At 41.6% G+C, this 17,271-nt stretch overlaps 1 protein-coding gene across 2 annotated transcripts in view; it reads left to right on the plus strand.

Moving 5' to 3' along the window:
- The first annotated feature begins 3,975 nt into the window (after nucleotides 1-3,975).
- nap1l4b (nucleosome assembly protein 1-like 4b) overlaps nucleotides 3,976-17,271 on the plus strand; it is an 80,381-nt gene continuing 67,085 nt past the window's right edge. For both annotated transcript variants that reach the window (XM_078415173.1, XM_078415172.1), the window contains exons 1-3: nucleotides 3,976-4,096; nucleotides 15,651-15,684; nucleotides 16,758-16,825. In XM_078415173.1, the coding sequence (XP_078271299.1) occupies nucleotides 15,668-15,684; nucleotides 16,758-16,825 (85 nt within the window). In that variant the 5' untranslated portion in view covers nucleotides 3,976-4,096; nucleotides 15,651-15,667. The remainder of the gene's footprint in view (nucleotides 4,097-15,650; nucleotides 15,685-16,757; nucleotides 16,826-17,271) is intronic.

A 17,271-nucleotide genomic window follows, 5' to 3' on the forward strand; every position in this document is an offset into this window, starting at 1 on the left:
CCTGAACGTTTTGAAAAGTTCTCTTCAGCAATTGCTGATTGTACTCTAATATTGTGGTCCCTATAGAGTCAGCAGCAAAGGTGTTTAATTGTCATGTGTACCGACAATAGAACAATAAGATTCTTACTTGCTGCAGCTTAACAGGCCTGTAAATGCAATAACACATAATATAAACAGATGTACAATAAATTAATAACTAATTCTGTAATCATAATAGTGCAGAAAATGAAGTCCGTAGTGCAACCAAAGACAAAGTCCATTAAGATCATAGTTGCTGAGGTTAACCTTGTGCAGTTTTCAAGAGCCTGCTGGTTGTGAGGAATAAGCTATTTGTCACTGTTTACAGGCTCTTGTACCACCTTCCCAATGATAGGAGCGAAATTAAACATTAGACCCTAAAAGTCATCTGGCCATTTCTCTCCATAGATGCTGTCCGCCCTGCTGAGTTCCCCCAGCAGCTCTTGAATTATTTGCCGCAGATGCATCTGCATTCTCTTGTGCCTCAGCAGAAATTAGTCAAATGCTCTCAGTTGTATTACATAATGCAGGGGAGTGATGTAACTGGTCATCAAAATATTTATGTGGAATTTACAACCAAGCCCTGATCTGCACTGGGCATTGCATGCCAGCTCAGAGCCAGCATTCAGGACCAAATCCATGGTCCAGACAAGTGCAAGTCTAATGATTGACGAGGAGGGGAGGGTGCACAGAGACTTGCCAGAATATTTGAGCATATATTTCCCCACATCAGTGTCTAGTTTAATGTCGACCTCAGAGTTACATCAAGTGCCAAAAGGAGAAAGAGATATGAGGAGGTAAGGCAATTTACATTTTATTAGTCAATCTGCTTCAATTACTTCTCCCCTTCAGACACGTACAAGTTCATCATTATAGCATTTGCAATGTTGTGCACTCTTAAGGACTCAGTTATTGATGGAAAAATCAGTTACATGTGCGTAAATTGACTGACTTATTTCAAATTTTGCAGTCCAAGAATCTGTCCAAGTTTATTGTATGTTGTTTCCCAGAAGGATAAATCTTTTATAATTGTTTATTTTAATTCTGACATTCACAGCCCAGTGCACCTAGTTTCCCATGAGATTCTTTTATTTTATCCCATTGGGTGTAGTTTCTCGAAGGTTGGCAGCCTTCCATTATCTCTCCAGCCGAAAGAATGAGCAATGACAGACAAGAAAATTAAAAACTACTGGGAATCTGACATGAAAACTAAATTCTAAAAATACACAGCAGGTCAGATAACATCTGTGGAGAGAGAGAGAGAGAGAGAGTTAATGTTTTGGGTAAATGGTAAATGACCTTTATCAAAACCAGGAAAAGTTTGAGATGAGTTGTTAAGTAAGGATGCAGGAAGGGAGAATGGAAGGACTGGTGGGGCATGAATCAGGAGAGATTAAATAACAATTGTGATGAAGCTTGGTGAAAATGGTGGCAAAGATATGAGGAAATTAAACACAGGTTTGGAGAAGTGCAAATAAAAGAAACCATTAAAAATATGAAATTACTAAAAGAAAACAGTTGGAATTATGAAATGCAAAGGCTGAAATTTTTAAGTATTTGAAGACGGCGTCAAGTCCATAGGATGTTAAATACCTTGTTGGAAGGTGAGGTGTTGGAACAGTGTGGGAGGCCATGGGCAGAGTGGTAATGGATTGGAAAATAAAAATGACAGGTATGGTAAGCTTAGGTTATACTTATAGATTCAGCAACGTTGTTCTGCAAAGTGATCACCCAATCTGAGTTTGGCTTTCCTGCATTGTGACCACCTAAAGTAGTATATTAAACTGGGAGTAGTAAAAAATATAACTGCTTCAACATTATATATTTGGGGCCCTGGACAGTGGTGAGGGAGAAGGTAAAAGAGCAAGTCTTGCATCTCATGCCAGACTACAGCAGGGTGCCCGAAGAAGGAGTGAGGGTATTGATGAAGGTGGTAGACTAAACCAGAGAGCTTTGGAGGGGAAAGTCCTTCAGAATGCAGGAAGGGGAGAAGATACGACTGGTGGTGATACAATAAACCTATACACACATGGTGTATAAAATCATGAGAGGAATAGATCAGGTAGATGTACAGTCTCTGGCCCAGAGAAGGCAAATTGATGACCAGAGGACATAGGTTTAAGATGAAAGGGAAAAGATTTAATAGGAATCTGAGAGGTAACTTTTTCACACAAAGGGTGGTCGGTGTATGAAACAAGCTGCCAGAGGAGGTAGTTGAGGCAGGGGCTATCCTGACATTTAAGAAACATACAGGTATATGGATAGGTTTGGTGGGATATGGATCAAACGCAGGCAGGTGGGACTAGTGTAGCTGGGTCATGTTGGCCTGTGTGGGCAAGTTGAGCTGAAGGGCCTGTTTCCACACTATATCCCTCTATGAATTCAGAGATGTTGGAAATGTAAGGAGGGCTCTAGGGGCTGGTGGAATCAAGGGATATGGGGAGAAGGCAGGCACAGGTTACTGATTGTGGATGATCAGCCATGATCACAATGAATGGCAGTGCTGACTCGAAGGGCCAAATGGCCTCCTGCACCTATTTTCAATGTTAACATGCAAGCTAGTGGTGCAGGTGATTGGAAAAGAGGAAGTAATTTAAACATTTGGGTGACAACTGGAGCTCAGTGAGAAGCAGACTAGTGCACGAGTCAAAATCAGCAGTTACTGATGCTTATTTCAGATATCCAGCCACTCGTTTTTTTTTGCTTCTTGGACTAGGTCTAGGATACTTCCATTGATAGACTTTGAGGGGCAGAGTCCGGGAGGCCACCACAATCAATGGAAGGGATATAAATACTGGGTGGGGTGGGGAGTACACAAGTGGCAAGGATTTCCTTTAAAGGTGCGAATACGGCTGAGTTTGACAGTTCAATGCATAGACACAGAGAATGTATGAAGAGCTTTTGCACAGCTTTTGTATTGTATAATACTTTGAATAAAGTTTATTTTTGAAATTAAAATACTTCCTTCTAGATCAAGCAAGTTCACTTTCCATCTTTATTAATAATTTTATTTTCAAGTCAAGTCAAGTTTATTTGTCACATACACGATGTGCAGTGAAATGAAAGTGACATTGCCTGCGGATTGTGCAAAAAAAGTTACAATTACAGCATATAAATTAAAATTAATGCAGAAAAGAAAATTTAGTGCCTGGAATTATAATAGTTAACAGTCCTGATGGCCTATCGGAAGAAACTGTCTCATCCTCTCCGTTTTCACGGCATGACAGCTGTGTTATGGTGACACTTCCCTAAAAGACCCCTCAAGAAGGTTATCAACTAACTTCTCATTGCACGAAATTCGAAAGTGCAGAAATTCCAGAGATGCACGGGGGAAAGGATGGATCAAAGTCTAATGGAAACATTTACATTTACATTTTGTGCAGAGTATTTCAAATCCCCAGGAGATCCAAAAGCCTTTACAGCGAATAACGTACTTTCAACTGTAACCATAGTGGAATTCAGGCAAGGCAGCGGTTAAACTGTGAAGAACAATTCCATGGACAGAAATGTAACAATGACCACATGATCTGATCTTACTGAAGTTGACTGGATAATAAATATTAGTCAAAGAGCGCCATTCACTCACTTCTCCGCCAATTTGTTGGAACTGTATTGTGAGCGCTTTGCACAACGACCTGTCCTTTTACATTGTACATTTCCTTAACACCGTCTGCTTTGATCTGTCGTATTCACACCTTACCTTCCATATCTCTAGACCCTCACCCCCTGACTCAGTCTTGAGAAGGGTCTCGCCCCGAAACGTCACCCATTCCTTCTCTCCAGAGATGCTGCCTGCCCCGCTGAGTTACTCCAGCATTTTGTGTCCTTTTAAGAGTTTCTGTCAATCAGTCTCTCAAAGAAAAATCCCTTTAAGATCCCCAACCCCCTCCCCCCACCATCCCCTCTCAACACCGAGCCCAATGGCTGTTTCTGATTGGCTGGCGGGACGTAGTCTGATGTCAGCGCGCGCGCCGAAATGGGCGGAGGCCAATGGGATGCGGTCTCTTTGGTGTCCGCCATTAACGCGCGGAGGTGACTGAGAGGCGGCGGGTAACGACAGTGGCGGAGAGGAGAGGAGGTGAGGCGGGGAGTGGCAGGCCCGGTGGGGCGAGTAGGCGCCGGGAGTGGTGGAGGGGGGAGTGTGTGTGTTCGTGTTCAGTCGGGACTGGCGGGCGGCTTGAGCTGGTGTAGCGGGGCCTGGGCTTCGGGCTTCCTCTGCAGCTGCTCGCAGCACGTTGCGGGCTGCGCTAAACTGCGGGCCACGCGATGTCAACCCGACCGCTGGTTGGAAGCCAGGCAGCAGCATGAGGCCAGAAAGCCTTTAAACCCTTGGGTCTAGCCTCTGAAGGCATAGCAACCGAAAGAGTTTTATTTCACTCCAATCAATAGTTTCTCGCTCTATAGTTTGAACTTTCAAAAACGGTGTCAAATAAGTTCCAGACTTATTCAGTGATTTTGAAAAACGAACCGTTTTGCTTCATGTCAATTTTGTTAAACTTGCATCAACGACTGAATGTTCAACTCTGTTTTGAGTTGCAATGAGGTACTTTTGTCAGCTTTGAAATTTCCTGCTATAAATGATCCTCAAATGATATTACACTGGAAGTAGTCCTTGGCCTTTCTAAATAAAAACGTGGGTAATGTTTGAGAACGGATGCTGTCTAAGATTTGTCCCCATGGTGGAATATATTTTAAATATTCTACTAGTAAATAATCAAGGGGCTTTAGGGAGGGGGAATTAAACAATCTCTATCACCAGAAAAGTACAAGATAACGAATGGGAATAAAGGATGGTGTGTTCTTGACTCGATGCCATTCATTTTGGAGTCGAAAAGGAGATGATTGCATAGATGGAAGACAAGTTGGTTATAATCACCAGAGTTCCCTGGATTCTGGAAAGGTTGTAAAAGACGGGGGAAATTAAGCAGGAAACTAAGGCCAATTAGTCTGTCATCTCAAAAACGATGGTATCACAAAAAGCTGGAGTGACTCAGCGGGTCAGGCAGCATCTCAGGAGAGAAGGAATGGTGACGTTTCAGGTCGAGACCCTTCTTCAGTCTGAGATGCTGCCTGACCCGCTGAGTTACTCCAGCTTTTTGTGATACCTTCGATTTGTACCAACATCTGCAGTTATCTTCCTACTCAATAATGATGGAATCATTATCTAGAAAGTAATAATAGAACTTTAAAAAAACCCAATCAAGTAGAGTCAGCATGAATTTCAGAATCTAATGAAATCTAGCACTCTATCATTAAAATTCCACACGTTGATAGAATTAAAAATGAAACTCAGTTAAGCCATCTCAAAAATCGTTTTACTTATATTTACCTCAAGGCCTGTGTTTGACTTTTATGCTGGAGTTTTTGTTTTGTAGGTGTAACAAATGGACCCAGTAAACGTGTATTTGAATTCACAATGCACTCAATGAGGTGGCACTTAGAAGGTAACTGTATAGGAGGAATGTGTAAGAAAGAACTGCAGATGCTGGTTTAAATCAAAAGTAGACACAAAACGCTGGAATAACTCAGCGGGACAGGCAGCATCTCTGGAGAGAAGGAATGGGTGAAGAAGGGTCTCGACCCAAAACGTCACCCATTCCTTCTCTCCTGAGATGCTGCCTGTCTCGCTGAATTACTCCAGCACTTTGTGTCTACCTTTGTATACAAGGAATAACCTATTAGAAAGGATAGGGGAGTGACTAGGCAAACACAAATTTAGAATAAATGGCGATCATTTTTGGATAAGCAGTAAATAGTGTGTGCCACATGAATCATTGCTGGGGCAGTGAATATTTGAAATATTCACTGATGACGAGGACCATGGATCTGAGAGTACAATGGAGATATTTGATGATACCAAAATGGGTAGATGAACAAATTCTGAGGAGAATGCAGCTGCAAAGGATAAAGATGGTTAAATGAGTGGGCAAGAAGTTATAAGATGCCGTAAAGTACAAGAAATCATGAGGCTATCCAGGAGACACGAGACTGCACATGCTTTAAAGGTTGTCCACTTTTAGAAGGAAGTAAGAAATTAGCTAAACAGAGTGAATTGAGAAACTGTTGCCATACAAAGGAATCTGAGGAATCTCATATTTGAAACATAGGAAAAACCCTGCAAGTACATGCAAGTAATTTGGCAAGCTAATAAAATGCTGCCCTTCATTGCAAGCTGTGAAGAATATGCATGGAGAGAGGTTTTGAAGCAGTTTTACAGGTGGTGAGATCGTGCATGGAATTCTGCCTCCTATTTTGGTCTTCATATGTAAGAGTGCCTGCACAGCAGTCTTTTCTGAGAAGGTTCATGAAATTCATTTATGGGTTGAAGGAATTGACATATTAAGAAAATTACAATATTTAGGATTGAGGTAATCTCAGTGAGACATTGCTGAGGGGTCAATCCACAAACGATGTTTCCTATGAATGGTGTGCCTAAAAAAGGGAGAATGATAATGATAAAGGAGGGATATCCCAATTTAGATGGAGATGGGGTGAAATTTTTTCTGATGGTCATTTATCTTTAGAATTCTTCACCCCAGAGAGATTTGGTGATATTGTCATTGGATCTTTCGTTCTTAAGAGTGGGAATTTCCAAACCAGGCCGTGATGCAACCAATGTGCATAACTCCGTACACATGCGGAAATTTGATTGAGTATTCGGCGACATGCTGAATAATCTCAAACCTCTGAGGAAGTACAAGCGTTGGTGAGATTTCAATAGACAATAGGTGCAGGAGTAGGCCATTCGGCCCTATGATTGCATCAATTTGCTGGGCCAAGGAACAGATCATCAGAGATGTGTAACCTCAGGAACTTCAAGCTGTTGACTCTCCACCACTGTCCTGCTAATAAAGACAGGTGAATTGTCCCTCGACTTTCCCTTCCTGAATTCAACAATATTTTACTTGGTATTGATAACATTGAGAGCAAGATTGTTGATCTGGCACCATTTAACACGGATTATATATCGCCCTCTACTCGGATTCACCATTACCAGTTATTCATCGATGATGATATTGTTGGCAAATTTAAAGATGGCTTTGGAGCTGCATCTGGCTATACAGTTATGGGTATAGGAAGACTAAAACGGGGGACTGAGCACACACCCTGATGTGCCCCATGTGCTGATGCTCAGACAGAGGAAAGTGTTGTTGCCCATCCGTACTGATTGAGGTTTGCCAATGAGGAAGTCAAGGATCTGTTTGCATAGGGTGGAACAGAAAAAGTTTGATGGAGTTTGGAAGGGTTGATTGTGTTGAACAGTGAGCTGTAGTCAATAAACAGCAGCCTGACTTGTGTATTCCTGTTGTCCAGGTGGTCCTGCACAAAGTGGAGAGCCTGCAAGATAGCATCTGCTGTCAACCTGTTGTGGCAGTGGGCGAATTGAAATATGCCTAGGTCATTTACTGAGGCAGGATTTCATTTGTGTTGTAACCAACCTCTCGAAGCACTTCATTGTAATGGATGTGAGTGCCACCAGTTGGTAATTATTGAGGCATCTCACTTTGTTCAATGTCAGGTATTTTAAAGCAGGTGTGAACCATGGACCATAATAACAAGAGTTGAACGTTTTCCTTGACCAGTTCTGCACAATCCTGTTCGCTTGAGCTGTACTATTCACCTGCTATCTCAATGCAGGAAGAAGGCACACAGCTGGATGGTCTAGTTTTCCAATGTATCGGTGAGGGATGGATTTATAGGTATCTCTGATGGTGGAGTGGCTGTGGTGGAGACTATTTGATCTTCTGATGCTGCAGGAGACAGGCTGATATCGTTTGGAAGTGTCTTCAGGTTACTCTTGATGAAATCTCTATTGGAGGAGGTATCGGTGTATAACTGCTGCTGTTTGTTGGCCCTGGCGTGTAGTTCCTTTCGTTCTAGCCGAACAACTGCAGGATGTAGACTGCAATAGTGACGATATGGGTGAATTCCTTGGGAGGTAGAAGGGACGGCTTCACTGCTAGATGTTGCAGGTGGAAAGAACAGTAGTTGGACAAGACCATGTCCAAGCACCACCAATAGTTTATCATGAAACAGATGCCACCCCTCACCCTTTTCCCAATAACTTCATCCCGTCCATGCGATGGATCGAGCAACCTTTGGGCTGAAGGGTAGAGTGGAGATCTGGGTGTAAGCAAGACACAAAAAGCTGGAGTAACTCAGCGGTATAGGCGGCATCTCTGGATGGAAGGAATGGGTGACGTTTCGAGTCGAGAGCCTTGTTCAGACAGAGTCGGGGAGAGGGAAACAGAAATGCAAGGGTCAGGTCAAAATGAAAGATCAAAAGGGGGCGAAGATAAAAGAAAATGTAGAATGGATCATTGTTGGATTTAGATTTAGAGATACAGCGCGGAAACAGGCCCTTCGGCCCACCGAGTCCGCGCCGCCCAGCGATCTCTGCACATTAACACTATCCTACACACACTAGGGACAATTTTTACATTTACCCAGTCAATTAACCTACGTCTTTGGAGTGTGGGAGGAAACCGAAGATCTCGGAGAAAACCCACGCAGGTCACGGGGAGAACGTACAAACTCCGTACAGACGGCGCCCGTAGTCGGGATCGAACCTGAGTCTCCAGCGCTGCATTCGCTGTAAGGCAGGAACTCTGCCGCAGCGCCACCGTGCCGCCCCGGCTGAGGGGAAAGTGACAACGAGGCATACTAGTTGGCGAACTAGGATGGGGAGGGATGGAGAGAGAGAGGGAAAGCAAGGGTTAAGTTAGAGAAGTTAATATTCATACCGCTTGGTTGTAAGCTGCCAAGTGAAATATGAGGTGCTGTTCCTCCAAATTGTGTTGGGCCTCACTCTGACTGGAGGAGGCCCAGGATAGAAATGTCAGTATGGGTGCAAGGCATATCTCTGAAACAGTGCACACCATTCTTAAAAAAAATATACAATACTGGCACAATGCAAAAAAATTACCCGACATTCTCGAATACATGCATTCGATACTGTTTACCCAAATCACAATTTTACCCCACACAATTGCCACTCATGTGGCCCACTGCCATGAAATCCCTTCCCTTATTTTGAGGGGTGTCTCCACCACACCCTGCCCCCCATGTCAAGAGGTGGTAGGACCCTAGCCCATCCCCACAGTGCCTTGGCGTTGGCTACACCAAGCTTCAGTGCGTCCCTCAGCACATACTCCTGCAGCGGGCCAGTCGGCAACATTTCCCGACGGACATCGTGCTCTGCTGGGAGGTCAACAAAGCTCGGGCAGACCAAAGAGTGTCTTTCACCAAGTTGATGACCTTCCAGCAGCACTCGATGTATGTCTCTGAATGCTTCCTTGGGAACAGTCTGTAAATCACAGAGTTTTCTGTGATGCAACAGTGCACATCATTCCCAATGTCCCTTTGGTATAGCAATTGTGCCCTAAGTATTCAGTCTTATTTTCTAGGGGGTGTACATTGGCCAAGAGAATACGAGGGAGAGGGTGGGACTTAATCCATACTTGATGCCACCCTGGCGACCACGTTTACAGGCACGCTGGAGGTTTTTCCGACTCTTCCAGGTGGTCTGCTTGCTGTGCCCGCAAGTCACAGGGTTGGGCAATCAAGATTGCTAATTTATTTAGATTGTCCAGAATCCTTTTAGTTACAGCACTGATTTGTGTAGTTTTTCTTAGTGTTAGGCTTTTAAAATGGACAGCTGTAATCCTTTTCTGATGCATACAATTTCAACTGGGGAGGTTAGAAAATAGTCACTTTTGGAGTACTTTTCAGAATTATTCTTAGCAAATACAGTATTGCCGTCTCACATGACATGCAGTGTTTTGGTGCATCCCTTTGGAGAGCACAACTTTTCCTAAACGTACTTCTGTCCTTCTCTGCCAACTTCATCTGCAGTAAGTTTGTGTAGCCCATCAATAACTTCATGACTCGAAATTCATGGCCTTCTGATTAGCTGTTACTTGACCTTCGGCAGTAATCTGCCTTCAAGATGATCACTGAAAATTTGTTTTTAACTTTCTTTCATGTCTCCTGTCAATTTCACTTGACCAAATCACTTGGCCCTTCCCAATTAACAATCCTCTCTTTTCTAAATTGCTGTCCCACCTTGAATCATCTTTGAAACATCTTTCTAAATGTCACTCGCACTTTTCATTCAAACTAATCAGGAGAGTGAATAAAATTTATTAGTCCGAACTCTGTTAGTGTTTTTGAATTTAGGACTCAATTGAAGAGAAAAAGTAAACTTGTTTATATGATTTTTTTGCATTCCATTTTGAGGTAAAGTATTAAAACATGAGGTTTTCAGCCAGTAACATCTTCCTTGGACATTATCACTCTATCTAAATCAAGAGTTTAAACAAGTCACCGAAGATATCTTGCCTATTGCCATGGGATCTCTTGTCTGCGCGAGAAGGAACATGGGACTTTGGTTTAAAAGTCTCATCTGAAAGATCTCACCGCCATTCAGTAGCATGCTGTAGTACCAAGCTGGATATTTATTTACGTCCATGGAGAAGAAATTGAATGACAAACTTATTGAAGCGAAAATGCCAACCATTGATGACTAGAATATGTTAATGTTGGATATGTAAATAACATAGTTATTGTCACGGGATAGTTTCCACAGATCTGGTAATTGGTTCAAAGGCACAGGTTTGCATTATCATAATGCAGCAGGAGAATTTAAATTCAATAAATTAAAACTTGGATAACGAACCTCCAATGGTACGATGAATGTACTGCAATGTGATAAAATCTCATCAGATTCATAAATATCTCACCATCCTCATCTGGTCTGCCTTATGATCCCTGACCCAACAATATGGTCTCTTTCTGAAATGGCCTAGTAAACGATTCAGTTTAGAAGGTAACTCGGATGGGTAATAAGTATTAATTTTTCCAATATCTACATTCCATGCTTGTAGATGAAAAAGATTACACTGTAGTAACTAATCATGCATGTCTTTAGTGATTTTTAAAAAAAAGTAAAAACACATGTTTGTGTGATAATATATTAATGTTAATACACTGATCAGCCAAAACATTATGACCACCTGCCTAATATGCTGTTGGTCCTCCGTGTGCCGCCAAAACAGCGCCGACCCGCCGAGGCATGGACTCTACAAGACCTCTGAAGGTGTCCTGTGGTATCTGGCACCAAAACATTAGCAGCAGCTCCTTCAAGTCCTGTAAGTTGCGAGGTGGAGCCGCCATGGATCAGACTTGTCTAACCAGCACATCCCACAGATGCTCAATCGGATTGAGATCTGGAGAATTTGGAGGCCAGGGCAACACCGTGAACACTTCATCATGTTCCTCAAACCATTCCTGAACAATGTGTACAGTGTGGCAGGGCGCATTATCCTGCTGAAAGAGGCCACTGCCATCAGGGAATACCATTGCCTTGAAGGGATGTACCTGGTCTGCAACAATGTTTAGGTAGGTGATTCGTGTCAAATTGACGTCCACATGAATGGCCGGACCCAGGGTTTCCCAGCAGAATATTGCCCAGGGCATCATACTCCCTCGCGTCTTCCCGCTGTCGGTTCGGACCAATGGGATAGCTTTTGTTGCCCTTGCGCATCGATGAGCCTTGGGCGCCCAAGACCCTGTCGCCGGTTTGTGGTTTGTCCCTCCTCGGACCACTGTCGGTAGGTACTTGCCGCTGCTGACCCGGGGCACCCCACAAGTCTCGCCGTTTCAGAGATGCTCTGACCCAGTTGTCTGGCCATAACAATTTGGCCCATGTCAAAGTCGTTCAGGTCTTTACTCCTGCCCATTTCTCCTGCATCCAACACATCAACTTCAAGAACTGACTTCATTTGCTGCCTAATATATCCCATCCCTTGACAGGTGCCATTGTAACAAGATAACCAATGTTATTCACTTCATCTGTCAGTGGTCATAATGTTTTGGCTGATCGGTATATATTAAAACATATTCCCAAATCCTTAACAATAAATGCAAAAGCTAATTTTCATTGGCATGTATCCAGGATCAGCAGACCTTCCATAACAAAATTGGGTTTGGGAAAGGTTTCTTAATGATGGATAGAATGTGAGAGAGGCTGAGCTTTTTATGCAAAGGGGCCATAAAGAGGATTCAAAGCAGGAATAAATTGTAATGACATGATTGGGGAAAGTTGCAGAGAATTTGAAGATGTGATTTTTAAATTAAATGCTTTGAAGGACAGCGGGTCAACATATGTGGTGAGTAGATATAAAAACTTTGGGCAAATGGGACTTTGTACAGGAGGACATGGTGTAGTGACTGGAACTGGGTAGTTTTAATTTGGGATGGTGAATCTCAAGAAAGGTCTCTGTTAGCAGGGATAAATCGTCAAAGTAAATTTTATGAATAAAAAGAGTTTGGTGTTTCCCTGAATGTTCAATTGAAGCAGACAAACCACTTTGATAGTAAAGACGATCTTAAGAGGTGAAGAATTAATCTAAAGTAGTTTGCAGAAGTACTGGCATCAGAAGGCGAACTGGTTTAATGGAAATACATTGGCGATATTCAAATGGCGGGCAATGGAAACAGTTTGAATGGAAGATGAGTATCATAGTGCTGGGTAAGGAGAAGATGGAGAAATGCATCAAAGTTTACTTGGAAATTGTATCATTCAAGGGATTGTAAAAGTGGTCCTGTTGAGAAACTTCACTGGCTATTGTTGTCAATAGTTTTAACATTCTATGGACTTTTAGTCACATTGAAGGAAGTGTTTAGATGAATGGGCATCCATGTTGGTGGCAACAATAACACAATGATGGAATCAAGGAGGTTAAAGTGGTGAGAAAAATGGGATGCATTTAACCAAACTCACTGTTTATAACATGGATGGGGACAATTTGGCTGCTTATTTCATGCTGGCTCGATATAAAAAAATGTCTTCAATTCTCTAGAAATAGTAGGAAGCTAGGGCTGCCTCTGTTGATATCATTTGTAGCTGTGGGTGAAATTTATATTCTGTGCTGATGATAACCTTCTTGTTAATCCTCCATTGGTTCTTTGTTATTGGGTGCCATTTTCTCTCAAATAATATTTGGGAAGAGAAAAAAAACATGTCGGGATTTTTTCATCCACAGCAAAGTAATGAAGCTCAAACACTTCAAATGTTTTACAGGACAAAATCAAGGTTAGGACAATCGTGTGAGATTAAGGGGGAGAAATACTAACATTTTTTTTAAACAGATTTCATTTAAAAATGCTAACAGTTTTGCCTTTGTTTTGACTGCAAATAGTGCCACTGTCATTGGACTGCTGCCACAGTTCTACCCTTCACTTTAATGTTGTTTCTCCTCTCCAACCATCCAATGCTCAGGAAGATTGTTCCCAATGGTTGGTGTCCTGCTCTACACAGCAAATAAAAGAATCACTTGATTTGTATGTATTCTGAGATATGTCAGCTCAGAATATGAAATGGATGAGCGTCATCTTGGGCTTCTCAGAATAAACAGAAACATAGAAAGTAGGTGCAGGAGTAGGCCATTCAGCCCTTCGAGCCAGCACCACCATTCAATATGATCATGGCTGATTATCCAAAATCAGTACCCCGTTCCTGCTTTTTCCACATATCCCTTGATTCTGCTAGCTCGAAGAGCCAAATATAACTCTCTTGAAAACATCCAGTGAATTAACCTCCACTGCCTTCTGTGGCAGAGAATTCCACAGATTCACAACTCTGGGTGAAAATGTTTATCCTCATCTGTCCTAAATGGCATACCCCTTATTCTTAAACTGTGACCCCCTGATTCTGGACTCCCCAACATCAGGAACATTTTTCCTGCATCTAGCCTGTCCAATCCTTTAAGAAATTTATATGTTTCTATAAAGTCCCCTCTCATCCTTCTAAGTTCCAGTGAATACAAGCCCAGTCAACCCATTCTTTCATTATATGTCAGTCCCGCCATCCCGGGAATTAACCTGGTGAACCTACGCTGCACTCCCTCAATAGCAATAATGTCCTTCCTCAAATTAGGAGACCAAAGCTGCACACGATACAGCTGCGGTCTCACCAGGGCCCTGTACAACTGCAGTAGGACTTCCTTGCTCCTAAACTTAAATCCTCTCGCAATGAAGGCCAACATGCCATTAGCTTTCTTCACTGCCTGCTGTACTTGCATGCTTACTTTCAGTGACTGATGTACAAGGACACCCGGGTCTCATTGCACCTCCCCTTTTCCTAATCTGACACCATTCAGATAATCTGCCTTCCTGTTCTTGCCACCAAAGTGGATAACCTCACATTTATCCACATTATACTACTACCATGCATCTGCCCACTCACCCAACCCATCCAAGTCACCCTGCAGCCTCATAGAATCCTCCTCACAGCTCACATTGCCACCCAGCTTTTTGTCACCTGCAAACATGGAGATGTTACATTTAATTCCCTCATCTAAATCGTTAATGTATATGGTAAACAACTGTGGTCCCATCACCGAGTCTTGCGGCATCCCACTAGTCACTGCCTGCCATTCTAAAAAGAACCTGTTAATTCCTAATTTTTGCTTCCTGTCTGCCAACCAGTTCTCTATCCATGTCAATACCCTACCCCCAATATCATGTGCTCTAAGTTTGCTCACTAATCTCTTGTGTGGGACCTTGTCAAAGGCTTTTTGAAAGTGAAGATACACCATATCCACTGGCTCTCCCTTTTTACATCCTCAAAAAATTCCAGAAGATTAGTCAAGCATGATTTCCCCATCATAAATCCATGCTGACTTTGACTGATCCTGTCACTGCTTTCCAAATGCGCTGCTGTTGCATCTTTAATAATCGACTCGAGCATCTTCCCCACTACCGATGTAGGACTATAATTCTCTGTTTTCCTTCTCCCTCCTTTCTTAAAAAGTGGGGCTACATTAGCTACCCTAGTTTCTGTTGCAGCGTGTAAACAAATTGCCTGAGATCATTTTGAAGATGCCGATTGGATGACGTTGAAAAAAAAGCTGAATGAATGAATTGAATTTATTTGTCATTCAAAACAAGTTGAACAACATTTAGTTACCATGCAGTCACAACACTAGAAAAGCAACAAAAACACACAACTACATAATTCAACACAAACATCCATCACAGTGACAATGCTCCAGGCACCTCCACACTGATGGAAGGTAAAAAAGAAAGTGAAAGTTGAAACAACAATAACCACATGCTAGCAAATTTTTATAGAACAGCAAGGTGTCTACGTGCAATACGTCGCATGTCCTTTTGCGAGGGGTTACACAGAATGATTTGTAATTCAACTCATCATGTCTGTGTTCTCTATAAATGAAAATTGGCATTCTGTGCACATGAAAAGTCAACATAACTTTCTTGTGAGAACCTGGGTGTTTTTAATATTACTTCTGTGTTTAAGACAGTATTCCACTGTGTAACAACTTAAAAATGAAAGTGAATTAAAAGTTTCTTAAAATATTAATAAAATAATATCCAACAGTTCATAAAGTCTGAAGGGCAGTCTGAAGAAGGGACTCGACCCAAAACATCACCCATTCCTTCTCGCCAGAGATGCTGCCTGAGTTATTCCAGCATTTTATGTGTGTCTTCGGATTAAAACGGCATCTGCAGTATAATGCAGCATATGCATTATATTTCCTTTTATTTGTCTGATAGCATTATGACTGAAGCTGTAAAAGTAATACTGATATTGCTCTGTTTCTTCCTAGTTGGACCATCGTGAAAGATGGCAGATAAGAACAGGTAGGCCAAAAAATCCATAAGCTTTGGTAATTTCATGTAATTTATAGTTTGATTTGGGAAAATGGGAACAATATACTCCATTATGATAAAACTACTACAAAATTCATAGTTGGATATCTGTACATAATAGAATGTCATTTAAGCTGTGAAATTCATTAAATTGTAGATTTATATATTTAAACTACTTTGCATTGTAAATCTTTGCTGTATTTGTTATTGTGCAAATATTCCCCCCGATCTTGCCATATCAAGTTATTTTAAGAATTTTTCTATACTTTAGATTTAAAGTTTGAAGGCAACAATTCAATATTTGAACTGAATTATTGCTGAGAAATGGAACAATGTGCTGGCATAATTGGGATCTTTACTTGTAATTTGAATCTTTACAGAGATAGAGCTTTGAGTTGTTAGTCACACAATAGCCTTGTTTAGGTTAGATTGGCAATATTAGTTAAAGCATATGGATGCTCTGCAAAAAAACAGTTTAGAAATTTCCATGCAAAAGTTGGGAATCATGTAGATTTAATGGTTCATCTGCATATTGAGTTATCCATAGTTGTTTGAGTCTGAAGTGGGTTATAGCAGTGGCCTATCCTAATAATGTAGCTACTAATAATGAATTCAGTCATTTATGGTGAATCATCGGCTGGATCTGTAGTTGTTGTATGTGGTTCAAATCTAACCTAATGTTGTTGCTGGCTTAATTAGTTGGGTTTCTGCAGCAATTCTTCCTAGTCTGCCTTTTGCAGTTGTAAAAGCTCACTCGTATAAGCGTTCAAGAAAATGTGGCATTTTGGAGGAAGGGTGTGGAAGCAAAGGGTGGCATTTTGAGGAAGGGAGGCGGGTAACTCATTAAACACTTTTAAAATGAGGAATTGTTTAATTCTGGTATTCCAGATATACCAACTGCACATTGATTCTGATGCAATTTAGCAGTTGTATTATGTCGCAATTGATATTTTCCTGCTCACTGTTTGTGCAGGCTGGGTTAAATTAATTTCTATCATATATATTGAGCGTCAGCCCTATGCCAATAGATCTATAGTCCACTGACAATGTTGTTTGTGTTTCAGTAAAGGGGATGATACTTCTGTAGAGCCTTTGGGTATCGACAAACAGCCAACTGAGAGCAAAGGAAAAGGTACGATAAATACTATTGTACCCTTTGTTAATTCATGTTAAAAATAGTTAAGCAGTATTATTAAGGATTAAACTTCACGAACAATATACATTTTTAGTATTCCGTTTTAATTATTTGCTCTTTTTAGTACATTCAGTTGCACTATTCGTAACCTCCTGTTATTCCTCAGACTTGGGGTTCCATTCTGGTGCCATATTAAATAAATCCAGACTATCTGCAGAGTCTCCACATTGACATGGCGACTGGCAAACTAGTCTTGAACATTACGTAACTTGCGTTTGTTTTGGAAGAGCAAATACTATTTTATTCATACAATATTTCCAATAAGCTGTTCATAAATGATTTATGTTCTTAAATTACATATGAGGGTCATGCATCAGCCAAAAAGGAACTTTATTAAGGTAAATTTGTTTTAGCAAAATGTGCGACTTATAAAACCATCAGGG

The sequence above is a fragment of the Rhinoraja longicauda genome, chromosome 18 (genome assembly GCF_053455715.1).
Source record: "Rhinoraja longicauda isolate Sanriku21f chromosome 18, sRhiLon1.1, whole genome shotgun sequence".
Classification (NCBI taxonomy): Eukaryota; Metazoa; Chordata; class Chondrichthyes; order Rajiformes; family Arhynchobatidae; genus Rhinoraja; species Rhinoraja longicauda.